Source organism: Musca autumnalis, unplaced genomic scaffold, assembly GCF_047663935.1.
Source record: "Musca autumnalis isolate F117 unplaced genomic scaffold, ASM4766393v1 scaffold_1, whole genome shotgun sequence".
NCBI lineage: Eukaryota > Metazoa > Arthropoda > Insecta > Diptera > Muscidae > Musca > Musca autumnalis.
Genome location: NW_027411644.1, coordinates 40,955,518 through 40,977,001, shown reverse-complemented (window position 1 = coordinate 40,977,001; position 21,484 = coordinate 40,955,518). Strand labels below are relative to the sequence as shown.

Below are 21,484 nucleotides of genomic sequence, written 5' to 3'. Positions count from 1 at the left end.
CTAAGCATTCCAATTCGGTTATTGTGTAATTCCTCTGTGCTTTTGTAAGTTTTTGTGACATATATGCTATGGGTCGTTCAATTCCGTTACTGTCCTCTTGAGCCAAAACTGCTCCCACCCCCACTGTACTAGCATCGCACTGTAAAACGAATGGCTTCGAAAAATCAGCATGAGCTAATACAGGTGCGCTACACAACTTCTCTTTTAACGTGTTAAATGCTTTTTGAGCCTCTTCTGTCCATTTGAATTTCCTCTTCTTAGACAATAATTCCGTTAATGGGAAGGTGCATGTCGAGAATTCCCCAATGAAACGTCGGTACCAACCGATCATTCCCAAAAATTGTCGAAGAGCCCGCACTGTAGTTGGCGTAGGAAATTCGGATATAGCCTTCACCTTTTCTGGGTCAACTTTAAGGGTTCCTTCTCCTACCACATATCCTAAGTATTTCACACTTTTTATTGCAAATGAGCTTTTCTTAACATTTATAGTAAGATTTGCATTTCTGAACCGCATAGCCACTTCTTGGAGATGTTGCAGATGTTCCTCAAATCCCTCAGATACAATCAACAAATCATCCAAATATACGAAGACTCGAGATTTCAAATTGTATGGGATGACTATGTCCATCAATCTGCACATTGTTTGGGGTGCATTGCAGAGCCCGAATGGCATTCTTGTAAATTGATACAAGGGTCTATTTGGAATTGTGAAGGCGGTTTTCGGTTTTGAGGAGTCATCTATCTTAATTTGCCAAAAGGCATCTTTTAAGTCCACTTTGGATATGTACTGAACCGCTGGTAATCTTGACAGAATGCCTTCGATATTAGGTATTGGGTATGAATCTTTAACAGTCACGGCATTTAGCTTTCTGCTATCTACGCAGAATCTTACCTTCTCTGGCTTCACTATTAATACCCCAGGGGAGGACCATGGAGATTGTGGGCATTCTTCTATTACACCTAATGATAGCATCCTATCAATTTCTGTACATAATAATTTTTCCTTCGCTGGTGATATAGGATAATATCTTTGTTTGATAGGTTTCGCATCCCCGGTATCGATATTGTGCTCAACCAAACTTGTGCAACCTAAGCCTTCTTTTTCCGAATTTGGGAACATCTCCACAATAGCATTTAATTTTCTGCGTTGTTCGTCCGTCAGATGAATACAATCAGAGTTATCACTGTGACTATTGATTTCAGAAATTTCCTTTGTTATATTTAGAGATATTTTAAATTTATTCCAAAAATCCATCCCGCATATTAAATCCTGTTTTATGGATTTGATTACCAAAAATTCAAATGTATACTTTTGATTTTGAAAGGTAAATTCTAAATTCACTACACCTGAAATGTTCTGTCTATGTCCATCCGCAGTTCTTACGTTTCCGTGACATTTCTTGAAACTGCGTTGGATTTCTACCTTTTCAGCCAAATTTCCCCCAATAACACTCCTATTAGCTCCACTATCCAATAGGGCAAAATACAATTTGCCTTCGATAGATAATGGCAAAAATGGTCTAGTGTCATTGTCTTTCATCACTATTGATGCAACCGTACATTTCTTTAATGACTTTAAATTTCTCCAGAAATTCCTCATTCGGATAGCACTACGTTTTGATTTGGCTTTTTTATCTAAACTATAAATTTCACATCCTTTTTGGGTTTCTAACAAGTGCTTTGGTATCAGTTCAAATTGACGGTCAAATATTATTTTGCTCCCTTCACTACCCTCGCAATTCGTTGTATTGTCTATTTCCGTATTGGTACATAAGGATGTCCTTTCTTCTGTAGAAGGACATCCTTTTTGGAGTTTCCCGACTTTTTACAGTTTACACAGTTAGGTTTGTATGTATCCTTTTGTCCGCAACCGTAACAAAAAACAATTTTCTTCTGCAAACACTCCTTATATGTGTGTCCACTTTCTCCGCAATTCCAGCAGACAATTGTTCTTTTCAACTCCATCAAATCACTTTCGACTATTATGTCCTCCATTTCTTCTACTTCGTCACTAATTTGACATACTTTTCCTTTCTCACGGTACTGTCTAAAACGATTAATAGCTTGAGTGTCCCCAATGAACTTTTCGTGTTTTCTAACAGCCTTCCGTAACTCTGCCACGCTACCAATATCGACGTGCAATAATTCGTGACGAATTTCCGATCGTAAATTTCTCAGCAGTGTTTCACACAACTCTTCATCACTTATCGGTGATCGAAGTTTATCGCATAATCCTAATATAGAGTCACAGTAGTCATCAAATGTTTCATTCGGTTTTTGTTTTCGACGACGTATGTCATCCCTAATGTCGTAATCGTTATAGAATTCCTTATATTGCCTTTTTAAGGCAGTCGAAAGATCGGTCCAAACTACATTATCGTTTTGGCGGTGATATCTCCAAAACCACCCTAATGCTTTGCCGTCAAACAATAAGTGAGCATACCTGCATAATAATCGAAAATCGCCACCAAGAGTGTTTGAGGTCATAATATTGACCCTATAAATAAACTCGTCTATAGGAATATCATTACTTTTCCCGGAATAAGTTAATCTCCAGTTCCTTATTATGGTCATGGTCTTTTCTGATGAATCGAAAGGTACACTAGGCCTACTAGTTACTTCTCTCGGAAGAGTATTTACCGTGGAATTCCCTGCTATATCGCTCATATTCCGACCTAGATCTAATCCTGAAAGCAGAGTTCCGATTTCGCTTGTTATTGAATTTGTTATTTCTCTCCTCATATCAGAAAGAGATTCTGAAATCATAGTACGTACCCTATTTTCGTCAATTGCATTTGACGTGCAAGTGGGAGCATCCGTTGTTTCCCTACGAAATCTTCCGGAATTATCTCGAAAATTCCTTGTTCTAGATCTCGTGACTGGTCCAGTTTCGTCTTCACCGTCGGCAACTAATGACACACTATTATTCATCTCTAAATTTTCCGCTGTTAAATCCTCAAGACTTCGGGTAACAGGCATTTTCAAAAATTTTAAATTATTTCGTTATTTAATATATGTATGTGGATAAAAATCCAAAGAAAATCTATTTAATAGCCGCAAATATAGATAAATGTCACTACTCGGGAAAAGGTTATCTTACAAAAAGGTATACTCGATATTAGCATTAACACCAATGTGTTGAATATCATCCCTGAGGTATGTTTCTAGATGAACATCTAGATACACAAATCTTCCCAGAAATGCATATTCTTAGAAATTGTATCTGTGTTTATGGGTGATTGGCCGACAAACTATCAGCCTCCAATTCCGACTTATTCCACAAATAAAATTTCAATGAATGAAGTTTGCATATTTTAGAAGCAACTTCACTGGTTTGGTTCACCCAAAACGTTCAAATCAAAATTCCAGTGAAATTGTCATCTAAGATGTGTGTATGTATAAGTATGTATGTGTGGAAATGTCAACACACCTCACAGGGTATCAAAATCCGAAAACCGAATTAAGAAAATTCCGCCTTGAAGTATGTCTACATTTATTATGGACCTCAACAGATGAAGTAGATGACATTTTCCCTTCAATAATTGTGTAGCTGTTGAGGCCCCACGTTGGGCGCCATTTAATTTATGTGACGATCCACCATTCTGGTTCTATCTCCTCCAGAGTTTGCTACCTTCTGGCCCCGGCCGTGCTCAGTCTGGGGCAGTTCTTTTCCTTTGGAGATAGATTTGGAATCGTTCGCATAAAAGTAAATTTTAAGGTAGCTGTTTGGTTGTTGTTGTGTTTTATGTGACATTCTGTTGGTGTGTGTGTTGGTTTTGTATTACTTTCTGTTTGTGTGGGTGTGTTTTGTATGACATTCTGTTTGTGTGTGTGTGCGTGTGTGAGCATTGGAGTTACGCTAAGGTAGGTAACATTAGATGATTATTTGTTACCATAGAATCTATACCCGCCCTACCTGCTGACGATTCGTTATTTGTCAGCCCTTGTATACCTCTTAAAAGACGACCCTCCCCTTTCGCGACGTTATAAACTCGTTTACTGATTCATATTTAAAAAATCTAAAACTTATATTTTACAAACGAACAACATGGGTTAATGTTTTATATGATATTAATAAGAATTGCAAATATTTAAGAAACAGGATCTATGAATATTGTTAAATAGGATAGGGAATATTAAAATTTAATATTTACGTATCATAGAGCAATTGACAACAACAAAAAAAAACTAATAATTATGACTGTTTTTATGATGATAAGGGATCGCCAACATTTATGAAATGAATGATATCTCGTTTTGGACTTACCCAATTTCTCCAACGTAGTCTCCAGGCCTGATGACGGTTGAATATGATGCCACTTCTTCTATTAAAAGGTGAAATTCATTCCATAAGGATGATGCGATCAGATATGTTAACAATTAGGTGTGCTCTTAATTAGGATAAAAAAAAATACAGGAGGTCCTTCTTCAATATATTGCAACCGCAACGTGTCTTCCAAAATCTTGAGATATTGGTCACGTATTTCAAATGTTCAAATATAAATTCACAATATGACCAAAATTATCTATAAGACGTCTGATACAGATATAGTTTGGATTTTGAGAAATCTTAAAATCTTGAATTAATATTGAAAATGCGTATATCCCGTCAAGGAAATCTTGATTGTGTATTTTTTTCTTCTTCAAATTTTCGGCAATTGATTTTTTGATTTTATCGTAATAATAACGTGTCCAAGGCCAAAAGCAATTCGTCTCAAAGGACTATAGGATATAAATTTTCGATACAACTGGTATCCTTTAGTTTTTTCTTTCTTTTAAGGGATATTTTCCCACAGGAATCTTTAGGTATACAAATATATTTTCGATGACTTTTAAAAAAAATTACGTTTTTCGATATTTTAGTTCTATTCGAATTGGTATGTATTCAGGTAATAATCAAAAAATGAAAAAAAATTCCTTTTATATATTTGAAGTAGACAAAATTTCTTTTGTTCGGCCTACTTTTAATTCAAAGTTCATTGTGAACAGTACCACAACCTATGAGGAACCTGGACTTGGACCATGGTCACAATTTAAAAGCCTTAGTGTGTTTATAAAATCTTCTTTTTTCTATAAAATGGTTAAACATTAAAATATGATGATGACGTTTGACCTTTGGACACTGTTTGAGACTTTAACCCTTGAACAGATACAGACATCGGCGTACAAAATTTGCTTTAAAATTGTTGGGTGTTGTGTCCCCTTATTTAATTATGTCTTAAATCCCTCTCTTCTTTATTGACCTAAAACCAAATGGTCTTTACTCTTTGATGTTTTTACGGACAACAAATAGTCTTCGTCAAAAATAATTCTTTAAATATCTAAAACTAATTGATACGAAATAACGACATCGAATGGCTTTAACATGACAAAATATAGGGTTTTTCTTGGTCATGAGGGTATATTGAAGACCTTTCGCGTAAACAGGTAAAGTTAAACGACGACACACAACTCCTCGCCTATTAGAAAGTTATAAACATATATTGAGGCGTTGTACAATTAACTGCCAAAATTCTGTAACCTATGAATGGAAGGAACAGGAAACATCTAATCCTAAATTTGCTTTGTAAAATTTTTAAGAAATAACCCATTATTTTTCAACTTATTGGTAATGCAGAAGGTAGCATGTTTAGATAACTCTGTAATGTTTTAGTAAAGTCATGTGACTTACAATTTTTTGTTCGGATGGCACTAATTTAGGTGGCTAAATTCCATTATATAGCGCAAACACAACCAGCGGTATGATTTCAAAGGATTATAATTTGAATACAATTATTTCGATTACCATGTGGAGCAAATTGTGAGTAAATAACCCCAGTAAAGGAGAGTCAGTCAATTCATAATAACTCTGCAGTTGACAGTTATTCCCCCTTTATATTTATTTTGACTTGTTATTCCCCTATTTTTGTAATGAAAGTAATTTAGCAATAACTTCCAATAATCGAATATTTCATTTTAACATTTCGCCCCTTTTCAAAGGTAATGTAAAACACTGTTCATGGATACGAATTTAAATTTTCAATTTATTTCCTATAATTGCTTTAGTATTGGTTTTGTATCATAACTATTTATTTATTGATTCTCATTTGGTGTTCACTCTCAGTTTCCGGCCATTGAGGTCGAGATATGAACATGCAAAATTTATGTGAATGCGGTTGATGCTACAACTGCTGCTGCTGTTGTTATTATTATAATTATTTTCATCAAAAACAGAGCAGAAATGTTATTATAGCAAATGTATTTAATGTCGAACACAACAACAACAACTAACAATTCACTTTCATTTGGAAACTTATTGTTGTTAAATAATAATAAAAAAAAAAACAGATTCAGAACACTAACCAATATCAAAGAGGCCAGGGCATTTGCCAATCTGGATTGGCATGCATGCTACGCATTCATTCATGCAATCACAGAGAAGAATGAAATAAAAATAGGTTCCCTCCAGATCAATGAATGTGGATGGATGAGTGGATTTTTAAAAATGAATGAAATGAGAATATCCAGCGCTGATCGCTTGTAAACTCCACTCTAGCACTTGTTTGTTTGTTCGTTCTGACCCCATTTGTTGTGATTTAACTGCTGCTTAATTGATAATTTGCTTTGCTTTGGCTTTAAAGTGCGGTGCGTGCGTATATTCCCACTTGGTAAATGGGTCATCATTTCATTTGTGTTCCATCGATTCAGTTCACTTCACTTTGGTTTTGTTCTCCTTTGGGTTTTTTTTTTTGTATTAATTTCTTTCTTTGTGTGTGTGCGCATCAGGATTTTTATTGAGAAATTCATCAAAAGGAAATCCATTGAGAGTATAGATATGTATAAAATAAGGATGGGCCATCTCTCACAACACCCACGCACAACATCCAGCTCACACCAGACCCGACCAGACCAAACCACCATCAACAACAGCCACTTCAATTAAAGGCAAAACATTAATCCAGACAAATGTTTGAAAGTTCATTTTATGTGCCAGGCAGGCAGGCAGGCAGGAAGGTAGGTAGCCAGGCATCAAAAACAGGCAGGCTATGGCAAATGCAATGGGAACACGTTTCAATGAAATGGATTTATGGATTCTGCAACGACTTTTATCCTTTTTTTGCGATTGTTTTCCATTTCACTTATTTCTCCTTGTTTTTGTAATCTTAGTTTATTCTGGATTTGCCAGACTCATTTGGACAGAAAGAATAAGAATTAAAATATCTGTTGTTTAATCCATCATCCATGAGAAGAAATCTGACAAATATTTTTTCTTTGTTTTGGATATTAAACTTTTATAACCTTCAACATAGTGTGGAGGGGTAAATTAAGTTATTTTCCGCTTGTATCGCATTGAAATAATTATTTGCGACCCTAAACGCAGCGTAAGACCTCTTGAGGTCTTTAATATGCAACAAAAGTCTTAAGTTTTTAAGTCTTCTATAGGCAAAATAAGACCTTTTGAGGTATTGAGGTTTTCTATAGCCAGAAGACCTCTTGAGATCTTCTTTATGCAACAAAAGACCTCTTGAGGTCTTCTTTGACAAAAATGCCGTAGATGTAGTCTCTATACTGAAATCTTCTTGAGGTATTCTATAGCCAGTAGAGGAGGTATTTTATAGGGAAACATAAATTTCTTGAATTCTTCTATTGACAAAAGATGGCTTCAAGTCTTGCATAGATAACAAAACACTTTTAGTGGTTTTCTGTAGACCTCAGGAGGTATTCTTTTTTAGACCCCAAGTATGATTGGACGATTTGGAGTCGATTTAGCCATGTGCGTCCGTCCGTCTGTCTGTCGGTCTGTCTGGCACGATATCTCAACCAATCAACCGATTCGAACAAAATTTTGGGTATCGTAATATTTTGTCCAAACTTAGTTTAAGTTCGAAGATGGGCCACATCGGTCCACTCCTTCGGGTACCTTCCCCACAAAAGTTCAAAAGTTTTCTGTAAAATGGTGTGAACAATAACTCTCGAAGGGAGCAATTGATTTGGTCCAAACTTTGCACATCGTATTATTCCTTCCAGATATATATCGGGCTCGAATATGTACTATATCCACCTCTTCGTGTACCTCCCACACAAAATTCGGATAAAGTTAATTTTAAGAGCACCTCTCGGATCGTTTTGGAATTTTTTTCATTAGGTTTTCCTTGCGGCTCCATTTACGACGGTACAATTTCTTGCGCAAGTCCATACGGCTTAACTCTAGTTTAGTAAAAACTCTCCGATTTTTCTGAAATTTTTTCCAGAGGTATTTATTTTTGCGCTGATCACGGAAATGTATAATTTTCTTGGGGGACGGATCCGGTTACCCGGTTATTGGACCCGAAAGTCCGGGTACAAAACCCCGGCTCTACTGAACCGATTGCTGCAAAATGGGTATCATTGGAAAGCCTATCCAACAAGTGGTCATATGATGGGATTATTTTCAGGTGGTCAGGTGATATAACCTAAAAACTGATTTTTGGACCCGGATTTTTCCATAAAACCCTCAAAAAGTCGAAAATGGGTCCATTATGGGCGCCCCCTTAATGCATGTCAGATTATAGCTCGCACTTTAACCTTTCCAAAATGGCGCTATATGTTGTAATACCTTCTCTGGATCCAGAGATATGGCTCTTAGAATCTCGAAAACCCGGTTTCTCCAAGTGGCTATTTATAGAAAAAATTACAATTTAAAAAACATTTTGTTCCCGTTCTCGAGATTTGCACCTGTCCATAGGAGGCCGAAGGCCGTCTATGTAAAGAAACATTTATAATTTAAAAGAAAAATGTGTTCCCGTTCCCTAGATTTGCGCCTGTCCATAGGAGAAAGTCTTAAATCCCCGGCCGAAGGCCGGCTGATACTTTCTTACTTGTTTATAGGCAACAAAAGACCTAAGACGTTAAATATGGACAGAGCGAAATTGGTACGCACTATATCTTTGGAAGGGATCAACCCTTTGGGTCTACACTTTACAGATCATAATATTTCTACCACAAATAAATGTGGTTCCTTTATAGAGTGTATCTTTTGACTCGTTCGGATACATGTGAATTGTAAACTTCAATTTTTTTCACTAAACTGCAATTTAAACATATCTCGGATGGCTTGAAATAATTCCATCCGTGGAGAGGAAATATGCTTTCATTTTATTGACAAAGGTCCACATTTATTCGAAACATTCACAATTGTCAAATTAAAAACCCCATAAAATCCAAAAGTCTTCGATCTGTTCATACATGAAGGTCTCAATGACTGGTTTAAAGACTACGATATAAGTGTCTTCACGATCAAATTTCGAAGGAGTAGAAGATTTGTTTTGGAGAAAATAGTCCATATTGGGTTTGCTGCCTGGGAAGTGTTTGCGGCTTCTGAAACTACAATGCTCATAGATGAGAAAAATCGAAAAACAAAAAAAAAAAAAAAACCCGCAGGGATTTTACAATATATCGCGGTCAAAGTTCACATTTTTAGGGCCTTTTTAGGTTTTCACGATGCCCTATCGAAATGGGATTAGAAAAAATGTTGTAGAGGACTGATACTTCGTTATTTTTCTACATTACAAACTTAACAGAATTCATAAATTTAATTTGTAATTTCTAAACATAAAAAGTGGGGTTATTAAATATAAAATCTTCTTCACATGTGGTTAATGGCTTACCGCCACAACAAAGCACTTGTAGTGCAGCATTCTGGCGAGAGCGAGAAATTTATCTTTGTCAATAATATTTTACCAGATTCGGAAGGCCGCGCAATTAATTATTAACTTGAGATTTACACAGACATATTAAGTGGTGGTGATTGATAACCTTTTGTGAAATTTAGTAGCCTTGATGGTTATATCAACTATCGCACACATACACTTGTGTGTACTTTACTTATTATGAGTGATGATATCACAATTAACTTCTTCTACCTAAACCACATTATTTATAAAGTGTTCTTGTGGATGGTTTTAGTGTCACAAACACACAACCACCACTATAACAATAAAATGAACTATATAAGTTGTATACCCCCCACGAGAAGAGAATTTCATTAAACAATAGCAGGGTCGCAAAGATGTAGACATAGAATTCAATTTCAACAGAATTAAAGCCTGACAATTTTTCATGTCAAGTGTTCGGTAACACACATTAAAGATGGAAGATGTTTAAATATTCTAGGGGACTAACAACACCAGAAGACGTCCCATAGAACCTATGACTTTCTTTAAAAACAAGTAAAAAAGTAGCAGTCAGCTTTGCCGACAGAGATATACCCTCAGCCTGTCTGCATTGAAATAGGGGGGTTTTCAAAATTTTATGCGTATGCACCGACAAAAGTATGACTACGGGAAGGAGTGGACCTATAAGCACCACCTTCGAATTTTATCTAATATTCGAAGAAATATTACGATATCCAAAGTGTGGACGAACACAGTATTTGGTTCGAGCTCTCCAGCCACTACATATGGCGCCATAGAGGGTTTTTTACAACTTTCGGGCTGTTTTCTCAAGAAGTATGGACTTGCCCCTGAAAAAACTTTTACTGTCGTAATTGAGGCACCGAATGCAAGTTGCTTCAACAAAAATCAAAATGATTCGAGGGCAGGTCTTAAAGTGAATTTATCCAACATTTTGTGTGGGAGGTACCCGAAGCAGTGGACAAATATAGTCCATATTCGCACCTGATCTATAACTGGTAGATATATTAGGATGTGTAAAGTATGTACCAAATCGGTCACTCCAATCAAGAGTTATCGTGCGCACAATTTTTCCGAAAATTTTGAACTTTTGTGGGGGAGGCACCTGTAGGAGTGGGCCGATATGGTTTATCTTCTAACTTAAACTAAGCTTGGACAAAATATTGTGAATGCCACATTTTGGACCGAATCGGCAGATCCGCTCGAGAGTTTTCTTGCGCTCCAACCACTACACACGGTGTCATAGGTTTTTTTGCACCTTTCGGGCCATTTTCTCAGGAAGTATGGACTTGCACCTGATGAAGCTTGTATCGTCGACTGAGGGGCAGTGAGTACAAGTTGCTGCAACAAAAACCAAAGCGATTCGAGAGCAGGTCCTAAACTGAACTTTTCCGAAATTTTGTGTGTGAGGTACCCGCAGGAGTAGACCGATTGAGCCCATATTGGAACCTCATCTAATTCTGGTAGAAAATTTACGATGTACAAAGTATGGACCAAATCGGTTACTCCCCTCAAGAAATATGGTGCGCACAAATTTTTCGAACATTTTCGAACTTTTATGGGGGAGGTACCGGAAGGAGTGGACCGACATAACCCATCTTCGAACATAAACATAAATATTGCGAACGCCAGCCAGACAGACAGACGGACGGGCATTGCTAAATCGACTCCAAATTGTCTGAAACACATTTCGCCCAAGCATACTTGGGGTCTTAAGCCATTATGCCATCGATGAGGCACATTTTGCCCGTATGAAAGTGTATATACCCTCGTTAGCATAAATGCTGAGGGTATGAACATGAGAAGATATATCCCATCTGCGAACTTGACCTGACAACTTGAGCTGTTCTATAGACAACCGAAGACCTTTTGAGTTCTTCTAAGGGGAACCGAAAATCTCTTGAGGTCTTCTATGGGCAACCGAATACCTCTTGAGGTCTTCTATGGGCAACCGAATAACTCTTGAGGTCTTCTACGGGCAACCGAAGACTTCTTGAAGTCTTCTATAGGAAACCTATGACCACTTACGGTCTTCTGTTGGCAATCGAAGACCACTTACGGTCTTCTATAGACAATAAAAAACCTCTTGAATTTTTTTATAGGTAACAGAAGACCTCTTTCGGTCTTCTTTAGACAATAGAATACCTCCCGAGGTCTTTTGTAGGTAAAAGACGACCTCTTAAGGTCTTCTATAGACAATAGAAGACCTCTTGAGGTCTGTTATAGGTAACAGAAAACCTATTAAAGTCTTCTATAAGACACCGAAGACCTCTTGAAATCTTCTGTAAACAATAAAGAGGTCTTCTTGAGATTTTCTATAGACAATAGCAGACATCTTGATGTCCTTTATAGGTAACAGAACACCTCTTGAGGTCTTTTGTAGATAATATAAGATCCCTTGAGGCCTTAAGGTCTGATTGCTTCTATGGACAACATAAGACATCAAGAGGTATTCTATAGGCAACCGAAGACCTCTTAAGGTCTTCTGTGAACAATAGTATATCTCTTGAGGTCATTTATAAGTAACAGAAGACCTCTCCATTCATAGGTAACAGAAGACATCTTGAAGTCTTCTATAGATATTAGAAGTCCTCTTAAGGTTTTTGAAAGGTAACATAAGACGTTTTAAAGTCTTCTATAGGCATCAGACAACCTCTTGATTGCTTCTGTAGGCAACAGGAGTCCTTCTGAGGCCTCCTATGAGCAACCGAAAACCTTAAGAGGTCTTTTAAAGGCAAACGAAGGTATTTAGAGGTCTTCTATATGTAATTGAAGTCCTCTTAAGGTCTTCTATAGGCAACTGAGGGCCTGTTGACGTCTTTTATTGATAATAGTAGACATTTTGAGGTCTTTTATTGGTAACAAAAGACCTCTTGAGGTCTTGTATAGACAATAGTATACATCGTGAGGTATTTTATAGGTAATAGAAGACCGTTTGAGGTTTTTTATAGGCAATAGAAGGTCGTTTACAAGTAACGGAAGACCTCTTGTGGTCTTTTATGGGTAACAGAAGACCTCTAGAAATCTTCTAAAGGCAACACAAGACCTAAGACGGACCATATCGGTCCAGTCACTCGGGTAACTTTTAGGGTAAGAGGTCTTCTGTCAATAGAAGACCTCAATATGTCTTCTATATATAGAAGACTTTAGGTCTTCTGTTGTCTATAGAAGACCTAAAGGCTTCTTCTGCTTATAGAAGACCTCAAGAAATCCTGTCTGTAGAAGACGTCAACAGGTATTTTGTCTGTAGAATCTTTCGAGAGGTCTTCTGTATATAGAAGACCTTACGTATTATATCTGAACGATTTCAATACGTCTTCTTTGTATTGGACACCTCAAGGGGTGTATAGAAACCAAAAAAGGTATTCCGTGTACAGAAGGCCTCCGGAGGTCACTTTTCTATAGAAGACCTCATGTCTTATATCTATAAAATTCCTCTTTATATCTCTGTATATCTATATACAGAGGCAATTAATAGACATAAGTTTATTATGAACAAGAAGACCTCAGGAGTTCTTCCGCCTATAAAAGACCAGATATACATATTTTATAAGTAGAAGACCTTTAGCGGTCTTCTGCTTATGGAAGAACTCAAGAAGGTAGGCGAGGTATTCTGTCTATTGAAGACCTCTATCTATTGAAGATCTCAAGAGGTCTTCTGTTTATAGAAGATCTCTACAGACCTTTGGATGTCTTCTGAGTAAAGATGGCTTCAAGAGGCCTGTCTGTAGAAGACTTTAGGAGGCCTTCTTAAGAGATTTTCTGTCTATAGAAGATCTCAAGAGGTCTTGTCTCTATAGATGATCTCAAGAGGTCTTCTGTCTATAGAGGGCCTCAAGAGATTCTTTAGAAGACCTCAAGGGGTCATTTATCTAAAGCAGGCCTCAAGAGGTCTTCAAGGGGTATTTTGCTATGGAAAACCTGAAGAGGTTCTATCTGGAGAAGATCCTAAGGAAGTTTCTGTTGTTTATAAAAGACCTTAAGAAACAGTAAGAAAGTATCAGTCAGCTGAGCCGACAGAGATATACCCTCAGCCACGTACCCGAAGAAAAAAAGTTAACACAATACTTCTGTCGGTTTTTTAGCTGTTGGGAAAATTTTCCAGGATGGAAAGGACCGCAAAAAACTACATGTTGCAACAAAATTCAGAATGATCCAAGACGAGTGCATTTTTTCCAAACTTTGGGTAGGGTGTACCCATAGGAGTGATCCGATGTAGTACATATTCGGACCTAATGCAAATCTGTAGGAAATATTTTTTTCTTTATTAGTCTATGGATATTTTCCTTACAGACTATATAATTAAATATGTTGTACTTAATTTTCTGAATTTAAATATATTACAATTTTACTTCTCAATTTACAAAGTTTAAGCTAAATCGATTTCTCTCGTAAAGGGTTATTTTACACATTAGCCAGTTTAGGTGGTGCCGGTAGGATTTTCTGGACCTTTTTGGGTCATTATCTCAGGAAGTATGGACTTTCCCACGAAAAAAAATTACAACGTCGTAACAGGGGCCGCAAGTGCAACCTGCTGCGTCACAAATTAATAAGATCAGAGAGGAGTTGTTAAACTATACTTTTTCCAAATTTTGTGTGGGAGGTACTCAAATGAGTGGACCGATATAGTCCATATTAGAACTCGATCTATGCCTGAAAGTTATATTACCAATAGCAAAGTTTGGCTCAATTCGGTTATTCCCTCCTAGAGTTATCATGCCCACAATCTTGGCGAACAATTTTGAACCTTTGTGGGGGAGGTACCGGAAGGAGTGGACCGATATGGTCTATCTTCGAATTTAAACTAAGTTTGGACAAAATATTGAAAGATCCAAAATTTTAACCAAATATGTTGATCCGTTCTAGAGTTATCGTGCACTCCAACTACGACACATGGTATTATATGGGTTGTTTGCAGTTTTCGTGCTGATTTCTGACGATATATGGACTTGCTCCTGAAAAAAATTATATCGTCGTAATGGGGGTAGTGAATACAAGTGGCTGCAACAAAAATCAACGCGATTCGAGAGCAGGCCTTAAACTGCACTTAAGCTAAATTTTGTGTGGGAGGTACCCGAAAGAGTGAACCAATAGGGTCCATATTGGAACCTCATCTATGTCTGGTAGAAATGTCACGATGTGCAAAGTATGGACTAATTCGGTTACTCCCTTCAAGAGTTATCGTGCGGACAATTTTTCCGAACATTTTTGAACTTTTGTGGGGGAGGTACCTGAAGGAGTGGACCGATATGGCCCATCTTCGAACGTAAATCAAACCTAGACAAAATATTTCGATACCCAAAATTTGAACCGAATCGATTGATACGTTCGAGAGTTATCGTGCGCACCAGCCAGACAGACGGACAGACAGACAGACGGACGGACATTGCTAGATCGACTCAAAATTGTCTGAAACGGATATCGTACAAACATACTTGGGGTCTAAAACCATTGTTTCGATGAGGCACCATTTTGGCCGTATCAAAGTGTAAATACCCTCTTTAGCCTAAAGGCTGTGGGTATAAACATCTGCCGGTTCTAAACCTCAAGAAGTTTTTTGTTGCAAGGAAGAACTCAAAAGGTCTTCTGTCAGTAGAAAACATAAAGAGGATTTCTGTCGATAAAAGTCCTCTAGAGAGAATACCTCAACTGTCATCCTGCCTGTTGAAGACCTCATGGGGTATTTTGTCAATGGAAGTCATCTAATCACAGAAGACCTCAAAAGGTCTTCTCTTGATAGAAGATTTCAGAAGGCATTTCTTTGTCTAAAGAAGTCGTTTATAAAAAAACCCAATGGGGCTTCCATTCTATAAAAGACCATAAATGATCTTCTCTCTGTAGAGGGTTTGGCTTTAAGTGGTTTTCATGAGATATGTAATAATTGTTCCACAAACATCCCATAAGGGACAAGGGACACTTCTCTCATATCAATGAGTGCACCCAAATTCATATTAGCTCAGTGATATGGGACCTACAGTTTATCGCCGAGTCCGACCGGCGTGTCTAAGGCACTACTTTTGTAGAGAAGTTTCTACATGGCTGTAATACTCAGGAAATGTCGCCAACATTACTGAGGGGTATTTTGCCACCGTTACAAGATAATTCGGCCAGATTATGAAAGAAAGTTATAGTATTTAGGACCATGCCAAAATCATGGATGTTAGGATTCGTATGTTAGATATAATCACTGGAGAATAGCCGTAGACTATCCCCGCATTTTCACATACAATATCAGGAACCTATGACTTATCCTGATGACGTTATTTTAGTTTATAGTACTAAAATACGTAATCGATCTGGGTTATCAATATTTTCCCTATATATATTCACCATAGATATTTCAAAAATAGTTTGGATCGAGCACACGTAATCTTCAGAAAGAATTTATTATCAAAAAACTTCAATAAAATATATTTTGTGACCGCAGATATCGAAAATGTGAATAAAAGCGGTAGAATATGGTCCTAAATCATATATAAAAAGCGAAAGCTTCTGGAGATGTTAAATATTATAGCTACAAATTTCTTTTGTTCAGAGACTCATATTGAAATTTGATTTGGAACATTTCTTCTTTTGACACCGCCCCCAAAAAGTGAGGTATTTTAGGAGATTTTGACTCAGTATGGAATAATTTTTAATTAGGAATCTAAAAGTTTAACAAATAATTTCTACCTATAATATCTAATTTTGTAACGTCATTTTCTTAACAAAGTGTTTTACTCAGATATCTAGTTTGTTCTGGGACTTATAATGAAATTTTGTGTAGAATATTTCTTTTCTTAACACCTTTCGTCTAGAGCTAAATTTCATGTTACTTTCATGCATCAACTCGGAAAAAGAACAAAACAAATTTATTCAAAAATTATTTGGGTGTTTTGTTGGCAAACTTGATGTATATATTTTCTTGATATATATTGAAAATACATATTTTATTTATTCGGCGACTTATATATTGAAATTGTATGGAGATTATTTTTGTCGTTGACGTTTTCTATCTAGAATGAAGTTTTGTGGGACAAAAATTAATAAACTCAGATAAAGTACAACATTAACCCTAAAACGTGATTTTACTTTTGGCAGATTCCTGGCGTTTAGGTACGATTTAGAGTTTTGGTGTATTCGGGACCTATAGTAAAATTTTATGACAAATAATTTTGTAGACTATTTTGATCTGATACGATCACACTTTAAAGGATTTTTTAAACGTTTTAGAAAAAGGGGATCAAAAAACCCCTTTAGTGACTCACAAGAGGGTTAATTTTTTTCATAAAAAGATACTTCTCATTGTTGTCAGCAATTTTGCAAAAGACACTTTATACCTAAAATGCAAGGATTCCAAGGAATCTGATGTCGAATATTTCAAAACCTGTAGAAATGGGCGGAACTTGCCACGCCTATTTAGGTTACTTCAAGACGTAAACTTTCAAAACGCCGATACACGTGTCTTCTTTTTTTGGTCCATTTTCATAATCTGTGCGGGGTTTCTTGTAATTAAAAAAGTTCAATTTTGTTGTTATTAGAAATGTTTTGAATTTTGACAGTTGTATAATGGAAATTTTCTAAACAAGTGTTTCACCAACATTAATAAAAATTATCAAGTAAAAGGACAAACCTAATGTAGACTATGCTTTTCTTTGTGAACTTTCAAAATAACTTTCCCCCCAATCCGAAACTTTATTCAAAAATCAATTAAAATACTTTTTATCATAATTATAGTAAAAATTTAATTGTATTTTATATTCGCCATGCGAATATTTGTCTCGGTTTTATAAATGGTATAAATTGAATGGGTCTCTTTATTATTTGTGGTTTTTTTGTTATTTTTTAAGTAGTTGTTGTAATTATTCAGGTTATGTTATAGGTTGGCTAGGGCGGATTGTCTAGTTAAATTCATTAAAAAATTTATGGGGGGCGAAGGATGTTGTTTATTTTATATTTGATATATTAATGAGATTTTGATACCTTTTTTGTGGTAAAATTTTAATTAAATTTTCTCATATAAATTTTTAATGTTTTTTCCGTTCTCTGCTGTTTTGTTGCTGTGTTTGTAGTTTGGTTGGTGTTGTAGTCAATTGTGTGTAATTTTATTATTGGTGTCTATGTTTGCAGGATGTAAATAAATCGGTAAACTCTGGGCCACGGTAAGTGGTTGTTGTTGTTGTTGTATTCAATTGTAGCTGTTTCTGTGATTTTAATGCAAATTTTATCACGAAATAAATTTAAAATAAATTTTATAATTAATTTATATATTAAATAGAAAAAATAAGGTTATTTTGTTTGTATTTTTAATTACAAAATTGTACAAGTTACTTATGGGTGAATATTAAATATTTAATAATATTTTATGTACTTAAAAAAATATTTTTTTTAGTTTCAATACTCAAGACAGAGGTTGTCCTTCCTTTTCTTTAGCACCTATCAGGAATATTATATTTTCAATGGAAAAAATATTTACTCAGTTTTTTTGGACGCGCGTGTGTGTGTATGTCTATAACTCCAATATTTTTTTATTTATTTCCATTTGCCCACTTACCATTTATTGGTGAAAATATATTTAAATATAGACAGTCTTCTGATTGATTTTCCAGAAATGGCAATAAACGTTTTAAATATTCCAAACGACCTTTTGGCATTTTCTCCAATGCCGCCGTTTCATTTTGTATATTTGGCAAACGTTGCGGACACACTGGACTATATTTATCCGATATACGTATGCCATCCCATGGCGCTGGGGCACGCGTTGGACTGAACCTATAAATATAGAGAAATGAGAAGATGATCGAAATGAAATATTTTGAGTCAATAAAAATTATAAGAAGAAAATGCATTTTTTCTCAAATAATGGGTGGCAAAAAATCAAACCCATTATAGTATGACTTCCTTCAAAGAAGGTAGGTACGGTAAGCATGCAACACAGTGGCGCCTTATAGCTACTATATAGTTTTAATACCCTTAACTTCAAGCTAGCAAGGGTGTTAACACCTTGTTACAATGAAAAGTGGGTTTCTTCGAAGTAATGGTTTTAATCTACAACTTATAATATTATTTTGTACAGCCATAGGCGTATGGTGATAAGCTGTCTGTTACACAACTCAGCTGCTATTGTTCTTATAACTCTTTAAATTCATGGCAATTTGTTTTCAAAATTCTTTGAAATTTTCACATCAATTCGTGGATTCTTTAAGACAACCCTAGGAACAAATTGTATACTTAAGTTGCTCTTTTTCATTGTGTGTTTATTTATATTTATTCACCTGTCTCTGTAACATTTTATTGCATACTTCCTTGTGTAAAACTCAAATAAATAACCACCAACAAAAAACATATTACCCCACCTTCACTCCCCTCATTAGGCATGGCTCAATTGCCATAAGAATGCCTCCCGTTTTTTTTTTGTTAGTTTTATTTATTTACCTTAAACTTTTTTCGAAGGTGTTATTTTCATAACATTTGTCCCCGCAACAACAACAACAACAAGAAATAACAACAAAACATGATCCGCTTAACATTATATGCTTTCCTGTATTTTTATTTGAGAATTACCGGCGTGCAAAGAAGGGAAGCTTATTTTACGCGCTTCAATAGTCCGTTCTTTTTTCAAATAGTGTTTAATTTGTTGTTGCTGTTGTCGTTGACAAAAGGAAAATAATTTTTCTTTTTTGTTAACAAATTCCCTTAATTGCGTGCGACACTGAATACCGTTTTTTGTGTGTGTGTGTTTCAATTGGTAACAATTTTCAACACAAAGCCAAGAAACACGGGAAATTGGTAAAAGCAACAGCTGGTCGAACTTTATGTTACTCCCTATGAAAATGAAAAAAAAAAACACACAACAACAACAAAGTTACCAAGGTTAAAGGAAACACGGACTTAAATTATATTTGCTTTTAGGTTTTTGTAAACAAAAACGAGAAATAACAACAACAAATAATAATAACAATAAACATGAAAATGATAAATTTTGTTTAGATATTCGAATGAAAATACAAGGGAGGGGGTGGTAGGAAATGTAGTTTCTATAGACGTACTAAAGGGAAATGCAAATGAGGATGGTAAGTTTTATACGTGAGTTCAAGGGGGTCTTTATAGAAGGGGCGAGTAGAAGGAATACTTTATAAGCTAGCAGTAGAGAGTCTATATAGACGAGACGAAGGTAGTCTTTTAAGGCGAACACAAGTGAGTCGTGATGAAGGGAGTCTATAGACGAGCTGAAGGGAGTCTCTATAGACGAGGTGAAGGGAGTCTTTATAGACGAGCTGAAGGGAGTCTCTATAGACGAGGTGAAGGGAGTCTTTATAGGCGAGCTGAAGGGAGTCTTTATAGACGAGCTGAAGGGAATCTTTATAAACGAGCTGAAGAGAGAATCTCTGTAGACGAACTGAAGGGAGAATCTCTATAGACGAGCTAAAAGGAGTCCCATATATACAAGCTGAAGGGAGAATCTCTATAGACGAGCTTTATACAGACGTGCTGAAGAGAGAATCTCTATAGACGAACTGAAGGGAGTTCCTATCGACGAGATGAAGGGAGTCTCTATAGCCGAGCTAAAGGGAGAATCTCTATAGACGAGCTGAAGGGAGTCTTTATAGACGAGCTGAAGGGAGTCTTTATAGACGAGCTGAAGGGAGTCTTTATAGACGAGCTGAAGGGAGAATCTATAGACGAGCTGAAGGGAGTCTTTATAGACGAGCTGAAGGAAGTCTCTATAGACGAGCTGAAGGGAGTCTTTATAGACGAGCTGAAGGGAGTCTTTATAGACGAGCTGAAGGGAGTCTTTATAGACGAGCTGAAGGAAGTCTCGATAGACGAGCTAAATGGAGTCTCTATAGACGAGCTGAAGGGAGTCTTTATAGACGAGCTGAAGGGAGTCTCTATAGACGAGCTGAAGGGAGTCTCTATAGACGAGCTGAAGGGAGTCTTTATAGACGAGCTGAAGGGAGTCTTTATAGACGAGCTAAATGGAGTCTCTATAGACGAGCTGAAGGGAGTCTTTATAGACGAGCTGAAGGGAGTCTTTATAGACGAGCTGAAGGGAGTCTTTATAGACGAGCTGAAGGGAGTCTTTATAGACGAGCTGAAGGGAGTCTCTATAGACGAGCTGGAGGGAGACTCTATAGACGAGCTGAAGGGAGACTCTATAGACGAGCTGGAGGGAGTCTCTATAGACGAGCTGAAGGGAGTCTCTATAGACGAGCTGAAGGGGGTCTCTATAGACGAGCTGAAGGGAGTCTCTATAGACGAGCTGAAGGGGGTCTCTATAGACGAGCTGAAGGAAGAATTTCTATAGACGAACTGAAAAGAGTCTCTATAGACGAGCTGAAAGGAGTCCCTATCGGCGAGGTGAAGGGAGAATCTATAGACGAGCTGAAGGGAGTCTTTATAGACGAGCTGAAGGAAGTCTCTATAGACGAGCTGAAGGGAGTCTTTATAGACGAGCTGAAGGGAGTCTTTATAGACGAGCTGAAGGGAGTCTTTATAGACGAGCTGAAGGAAGTCTCGATAGACGAGCTAAATGGAGTCTCTATAGACGAGCTGAAGGGAGTCTTTATAGACGAGCTGAAGGGAGTCTCTATAGACGAGCTGAAGGGAGTCTCTATAGACGAGCTGAAGGGAGTCTCTATAGACGAGCTGAAGGGAGTCTCTATAGACGAGCTGAAGGGAGTCTTTATAGACGAGCTGAAGGGAGTCTTTATAGACGAGCTAAATGGAGTCTCTATAGACGAGCTGAAGGGAGTCTTTATAGACGAGCTGAAGGGAGTCTTTATAGACGAGCTGAAGGGAGTCTTTATAGACGAGCTGAAGGGAGTCTTTATAGACGAGCTGAAGGGAGAATC

General features: G+C 36.7%; 1 protein-coding gene across 1 annotated transcript in view; it reads right to left on the bottom strand.

Annotated features, from left to right (window-relative positions):
* The window catches only part of Nlg4 (Neuroligin 4), a 438,709-nt gene that overhangs the window by 386,057 nt on the left and 31,168 nt on the right, over window positions 1–21,484 (bottom strand). Inside the window, exon 2 of the mRNA XM_073973573.1 lies at window positions 18,184–18,401. Coding sequence (XP_073829674.1) covers window positions 18,184–18,401 — 218 coding nt within the window. The remainder of the gene's footprint in view (window positions 1–18,183; window positions 18,402–21,484) is intronic.